The 7,569-nt window shown below is 40.5% G+C and overlaps 1 protein-coding gene across 1 annotated transcript in view; it reads right to left on the bottom strand.

The window, feature by feature from the left end:
• LOC104955196 (alcohol dehydrogenase 1-like) overlaps positions 1-7,569 on the bottom strand; it is a gene marked incomplete at its 5' end in the record, with an annotated part of 13,876 nt that overhangs the window by 1,873 nt on the left and 4,434 nt on the right. The window contains 2 exons of the mRNA XM_010782813.1: positions 4,874-5,006; positions 5,572-5,832. Of these exons, the coding sequence (XP_010781115.1) occupies positions 4,874-5,006; positions 5,572-5,832 (394 nt within the window). The remainder of the gene's footprint in view (positions 1-4,873; positions 5,007-5,571; positions 5,833-7,569) is intronic.

The following is a 7,569-nucleotide window of genomic DNA, read 5'->3' as shown; positions in this document are numbered from 1 at the left end:
GAGACGTCTCACGAAGCACTAATCCAATTAACCTCATCGAACTACATAACATACAAAATGGTAAATTTCGTCTAATAACAAATTGGGAATAGCTAGACCGACCACGAACTGAAGAAGGAAGAAAATTTTTGTTTGAGTATCTCCCTTGCGCGCTTCGTCTCTAAGACGGAGTTGTGGTATTTGTAGTTTAAGTACGTATTTTTCTGTATATTCTCACGAAAAACGGAACTATCAAGTGGGCAGTAGAATGTCGATTAAACACTTTGACCGAACACAGTAAGATAGGTGTGAATTAGCGAGGTCACGGAAGAAGTTAACAATTGTGGTCAGAACGTTGCGACTGACGAAAACTGCGTTCGAATCTAGGGTTCCTCACCGATGACAGTACATAACATTCATTGTTATATAAAACGGTCACATTTATGTTAATTACTAAGTCTGTATTTTCAAGTAATTAAACTCAAATATTGGCGGAAAGTCTGACGAATCGTTTTACTGACTGCGTGTACAGACACGGGGAGGGGGTGGTGTGGTACGATAAATGAGTTCGTCTAAATAAAAGAAGTCCCGAGTCCCGAACTAAGTAAGTTTACTAGTTTATTAGTACGATTTTAATTTCAGTACCAAACACTACAAAACATTTCATCACTATCCTTCAGACAACCGTATCCCGATCGACAATTTCACATAAACGTAACCACGAATCAACACCACTTATAGAAAAAACGTCCGATCCGTGTCAAACCTTACTACTTGTTTTCTTAATTTTTTTCGGTAGAATTAAAAACATTGGAACGAGAACGTCAACCTTTACGTGATTCCCAGGGTCTCAGGGTTGTCTACAAGGTTAATCTACAACTTTATGTAAGTTAACGGTTAATGTCAATTTCTCCTACAATGTAATTCCACAGTAGTAATATAACATTGTATTAGCTTAAGCAGACATTGACAATCAGCGAAAAATAGGGTTAGTAACGAAACCCTTAATGTATAATTCAGGTGCCTGAGGTAGTAAGATTAACCGGGGAAAGTAACTTACAAAGAAGTAATATAACAGAAACCGCTCCCTGCCCCATATCAACGGGTACCAGTCCAAAAGGGTGTCCCCTCTAAAAATATATATTTAATATAATAATAAACACTATAAAAAAAATTTAGGAGACCTCCGTCCTCTCCTTCCTCGAGACACCACCTATAACAATAACTAATCACGTAGTCACAAAGAAATCACAGTTTTGTGATTTGGAGTATTGAATTTTACTTTTCACAAATCAAATAAATTATTTTCTCGTGTACAAAAGTTACATCCTTTTCACTGGTCATCATCTCTAATCACGTTTAAAACCACCGGTTATTATATACAATAATATATATAATAATATATATATAAAAATTTTGTGGAAAGTTAAAGTCCCCCACTTCGCGAGGTCAACCCCCCCGCGTCGCCGGGGAAGTTCTGGGTTTACCATCCACTTGTGACCATAAATTACCCACCCCGGAAAGAAGACTCAGACAACAAACAAATTCAGTACGTAAATCAAATCTAACAAAGCAAAATTCTTTACGCCACAATCAGAACAAAATATTATAATCACTAACCTAACCTTTAAGATACCAAAATAAGAGATAAATTTTCGAAAAGTACCACTATAATAAAAGTCCGTTGGACAACTGTCTCCTGAGGTTGGGACCTACCAGGGTAACTCTCGGGCCCCTCTTACAACTGTAGTCCTTTACGACCCGGGAGATTGTTTGGGTTGTAGTTGTCCTCTCCTGTAAGGTACAATCGTGAACGAAATATGTAATCGTGAAAGACTTATAGGATCCGACAACGGAGACAAAAAGAATTTCGTCTATTTACCTATACTTCATTAATACTACTTATAGATAACACTTATTCATTAAGTCCCGCCAAAAAGGAGTTAAGGGAGGATATTCCCGGTTTACAATTATATTTATAAAGTCCTGTTTGAAACCCGAAATTGACTATAAGAAAACCTAATTTTAGTGTGAAAAAAGACCCTATGGATGCTGCAGGGGTGTTTGTTGGGAATGTAGTACTAGAACTTCAACTTTAACAATTACACATAATGTTTGATCTCCCTGTGAACCAGGGCAGGTTCTACCACCGTGTGAGACACGTCTCAGGAACGGCCAGTCAGAAACAAGAGCGCCGATCTTCAAAATGATCACAACATTTATACACCGGTGGGGAGGAGTTTTGTCGCTTGCTCCTTCCGAGCTATTTGTTTATTGGCGGGTTCACTTCTGAGCGAGCTAGCCAGTGAGTTGGCAGTGTTCCATTGGTCGGTTTCACTTCTGGGCGGGACCCCAGGTAGTGAGTCCGCAGTTGTTGATTCCATCTGTTGCTTCACTTGTGTGTGTGTGTGTGTGTGTTTTTGTCCCTCTGCCCTTAGGCAGATCCCCCAATCAATGATTTGGAGTCATGACAGAGGACTCTTTGACAGGACACATACTCATTCCCCCTAAACATCTTCAACACACACAAACATCGTATCATGTATCTTATCACACAACAGTCACCTGTTTTTCTTTATGAAAGCCATATTTGTAAATATCCAAACGCCATCGTCCCATGACAGTCACCGAATCAGTCAACCAACATAAGTTAATTGTTCTTGTGGCTTAATGGCTTCCCTGAACTTCCCTTCACCCCAAAGTCAGCTTACTAGGAATGAATACATTTTATTGATAATCTCAAAAGGACGTTTATCTCGTTTACTGCTGGGTGACCCAAGTCTCAAGGCCTTCGGGGTCTGTAGGAGATAAATAATTAATTCTACAAGACTTTAACTGCCTTATATCTGAAAATGTATCTGGGAATTCCCCTGTTAATTGCAAGGACTATTGATAATTAAGAGAGAGACCCTAGGGGCCTCTTCTTGGTATCTGCTAGGCAGAAGTCACTCAATGCAGAAATCACAAGTTTAACACACATTCTATATAAGGTGACATAAAAATGAATATACCAGATTGAACTTTCCTGCCATAACACGTTACTTTAATCCTTCAAATAATTCAAATAATACTTCAGCATGCACGAGTCATGGTAAGATATCTGGATTAAGAGGTTGCTTTTTCTTTGCACAGCATGAAAGAAAGGTGAAATTAATGGGCTGTGATTTTAGTATTCTTAAACAGAGGTCCATAATTTGTACGGCCCTCGGAGGATGTAGAACAAATTGAAATGGCCCTTGAGAGGAAAAACGTTCCCCACCCCTGCGTTAGAGCCAATATAATCAAAGGGGAAGTTCCTAAATCAACCAACACGTTACCATTGAGAAATGAGAGTGATGCACACGCAGCTTGCCCAAACCGAAAGCTATGTTACGCTCTGAAAACTGAAAACTAGTTTATAGCCATAAATATAATGATGGATTATCAGTAATCATTTAAAAGGGAAACAGAGACATTAGATTAACCTTCGGCAGCGTTTTTATCGTTTTAATGCCATTGAACACAACTTTTGATCAGAAAGCAGCAAAGGTAAGACATATTTGCCGTTTTGGCTCAGTAAAGCTACGCTGTGTGTTGTCTGGGTTTGCCTGAGAGTTTTGGTCGCACAGTGATGATACTTATACCATTGGAACCTGTGGAATCTCAGCTTTCAGATGATATCTTGTGCAGATCCGATGAAGTATAAAATATCGCTAACGTGAGTTCTGTGCGAAGTGCGTTAGCATTTTTTCGCTTAGTGCTAATTCAGAGGCTCGGCGTTAGACTTGTGTTTTTTTCGGTAAACATGGTTCATATTGTCAGTTACCTGGGCTTCTTCCCGTTAAGTGGGTATGACACATTAATAGGTTGTTCAATGTTAAGAAGCCCTGAGACACAGTTTCATGAAAGAAAAGCCCGCAGGGGCTGCCGGGCTTAACAGGTTAAAGACATTGGAATCACAAAACAAACAAGAAATCCACAGACTCCATCTGTTTAGAACATTTATTATGCTCTAGATAGAAAAACCTGAAATAATTAGCAATTCTCTATTACTGCTTAGAATAACCTGACTAGTGAATGTTCAAGGGCAGGCCTTAATAGTGTGCGTCATTTACAAGATCTCTTTATGGGTATGTTATTTGTATGATTATTATGCTGAGATAATGAAAATCAGATTGGTGAGTTACTTATGGAGGATATTAAGAGCAACAGAGTGGTCTTATTGTGGAGAGACATTGAGGACCGTCCGGATGCTGTGGAACAAAAGAAAAGAGATACACATTAGTTTTCTGTGTTGTCTTTGTGAAACAAGAGGTAGGGAGTGTAAACCTACCATTTGCCATGCTTCATCAGTTCAATGGCGTCATTGACCTGGTCCAAAGTCATGTTGTGGGTGATGAACTCATCCACCTTCAACTTCTTGTCCATGTAGGCTTTAACCATTCCAGGCACGTCATCCCTACCCTTAAAACCTGTGCAACAAAATCACAAAATGAGACCAAAGAGACTCAACCAGAATAAAACTGTGTTTCAGATTATGGGGGGCCGTACAAATGAGCTTTTTGTGGCTGTTCATTTTCATTGCTTTTTCAAAGACGCTATTTGTCTAGGCACGACCAGACCAGAATTGAAATGTGTTCAATGTAACGAGGAACAACCAACCACAGCCTGGAGATATCTCTACTTCCCTACATATCAACCTGTCATCTGTATTGATTTCATGAGCACATCTGCTTGAGCTTATCTGGTAGTGGTTGCTTAAGCAATGTAAGGCACAAGCAGCCTCAGCTTCCTTTAAGAGTCCGCCCAACAGGAGGCACTATATGCCTGACCGACACACCTCTCATATTAGAGAAAAACACCCTTTAGTTTCAAGAGATGCATTAGTAAGCGCTGATAGCCATATTTCTCTCACCTCCGAACACAGAGCCCTTCCATGTCCGTCCAGCGATGAGCTGAAGCGGGCGGGCAGAAAAGTCCTCTAAGTGCGTCCACCCAACAATCACGCTGACACCCCAACCTTTCACACAAGACTCCAAGGCACTGCGCTAGAATGAGAAACAGCACAACCGACAAAGTCAGGGGGCTTGTTACCAGAAGGTGCTGGTCCAACTGTCTGGACTAGCTGAGGATATGTAGGCTGGGTAACTTAAAGTCCGATGGGTGGCAGTTGTGCTTGAAATTACACCTAAGTGTAAAACATTACTTGGTCATTGGTACCCTGCAGTTGGAGCTATTATTGTTTTGTTTATTTCATGATCTGCTTAATCTATGGGATTGTTACCTACCATCTTAGATTTGGATCTAAGTGCACACTCCTGTATCATCTTAACTGGTGTAATACCCATTCAGTATGTGCTTGTATGGCAGCTCCTTGGGATTAAAAGTTGTATGTGCATCCATTTAAGGTAGCAATGCTAAAGTCTATGCATCATGAGTGCAGAAGCTCCAATAATGTCATAACCCAAAGAGATGTATATGCCAAATGTTTATAACTTTGTGCAGGGCATTGAAGTCCCTCGGGTCCTCATCAACAGGACATGCCAACCCCGGAGTAAATTGGGCCAAGGGTTGACGAGATAAAGGTTGTTGCAAATAGAAAATAAAAGTTACCATGACTGCCACACTCCCGACACATTCCAGGGAGAAGTCCACTCCTCCGTCAGTCATCTCAGACAGAACTTGGCTGATGGGTTTACTGTGATCCTTGGGATTCACAAAGTCGGTCGCCCCGAACACCTTGGCCTTCTCAGCCTTCTCTGGATTGATGTCAACAGCAATGATCCTCTTGGCTCCTGCAGCCTTGCAGCCCATAACTGCAGCCAACCCCACGGCTCCCAGGCCGAACACAGCACATGTGGAGCCTGGTTCCACCTAAAGTACCACAATTGCCAAATAACTAATAAAGTACTGAACCGCTTTTCATGGCTACATTTGTGTGAGAAGTAACATAATTTTTGGTCAACATGTCTGTTTAGGTCATATGTCAATGTAAAGTGGAACTAATAATAACAATAATAACTTAATTTTTATAACACCTTTCATGCAAGGATGCTGCCCAAAAATTAACAAGATGAGATAAAAAAGAAAACCCATCAACAATAATTCCCAAGAAATGTGATAATAAAAGGAATATTTTAAGTAGGCCTGTAATTAGTTAAGTCTCCAATGTACAAATCAGGCTTCTAAAATAGAGGTTTTACTAGAGCAGAAGGTAAAGTACCTGAATGCAGAGATTTTATTATCATTATTGTTGTTTAATGAGAGAGTAATTGAAAGCTGGATTACTCCTATTAGGCTTTTCGACCTGGCCAATCATTTTGATTGAAAAGTATTTTATGTAATAAATATTGTCAAGTTTACATGCACATCATATTAATATTTCCATCCGTTACAGATACCTTAGCTGTATTAATTGCTGCTCCATATCCTGTGCAGATTCCACAGCCAATGAGACAGACTTTGTCCAGAGGGGCAGCAGGATCGATCTTAGCCACAGCCATCTGGTCAACCACAGTGTACTCAGAGAAAGTACTGGTCCCAGAAAACTGCAGCACCTTCTTCCCCCTACAGGTAAAGCGGGATTCTGGGAACAACCTGTACAAGACAATCTCATGATGAGACTGAATTTGGGTGATGCTTCTGTCCCATGAAAGGGTTCACTAAAAACATGCAATAAATGTGAAAAAACAATCAAAGACTGTCTGTTCTGTTGTGATTCCAGATGGCACCCAAAGTTGTTACACTGATGTTGAACTAAAGGTTTCCGTCTTTAATTATATGAACACCCCGAAGAGCTGAGGAAAAAGAAAAAATGTAAGAGTTGGCCGAAGATGAACGTTTCTGAACTCACCATGCTTTATCACACTGGTTGGTCCTTGGACTCTTACAGAAGCGACATTCTCTACACTGGGCTATAAACAGAGGTATGACCTTATCTCCTGAAATACAAAGCAGTGTTACCATATGACAGTCACAACAACTTTTAAAATGGTGTAAAAAGATAAAATGGATAAATTGCACAGATAAGAGTCAGTTTGCATACTCATACACCTCCAGTGACAGCAGTATAACTATATTTCTAAACTTTGGACAGAGCCAGGCAAGCTGTTTCGAGTGTTTGCGCTAAGCTTAGCTTGAAGTGGACCTATCATGCAAAATGCACTTTTGTACGTCTGTTATACATGAATATGTGTCCCCGGTGCTTCAGTGAACACACCAAGTGTCAGAAAATATAACCCTCTCTCTTTTCCTCCGTACCCAACTCTTTTAAAAACGGGGCTACAACGAGCGGATACAGATTCCATCCGAGCAGACGTCAGCCCGGAATAGTGGGCAGTGACGCTCCGCCTACATGGGCAACGCTCCACCTATCAGAACACCTCGGAAAATGTCTGCTTGTGTGTTCTAAACATTTGACCTCGGACATGTTTATCAACTTCCCTCAAGTGAAAAGAGGATATGCTTCCAATCTAAGGCTAAAAACTGGATCAATACCAACCATCCGGGACCAGGACACATCCAATTTGGAAGCTGTTGTTTTTCCATGTTAATATTTGCATTCCTTTTTATTTAGCGTGCTTTTCCTGATGGTTATATCTAGGGATGTAA

The sequence above is a fragment of the Notothenia coriiceps genome, unplaced genomic scaffold (genome assembly GCF_000735185.1).
Source record: "Notothenia coriiceps isolate Sejong01 unplaced genomic scaffold, NC01 NC01_scaffold00000052, whole genome shotgun sequence".
Classification (NCBI taxonomy): Eukaryota; Metazoa; Chordata; class Actinopteri; order Perciformes; family Nototheniidae; genus Notothenia; species Notothenia coriiceps.
The sequence above is the reverse complement of the archived record's forward strand: the minus strand, read 5'-3'. Positions and strand labels throughout refer to the sequence as shown.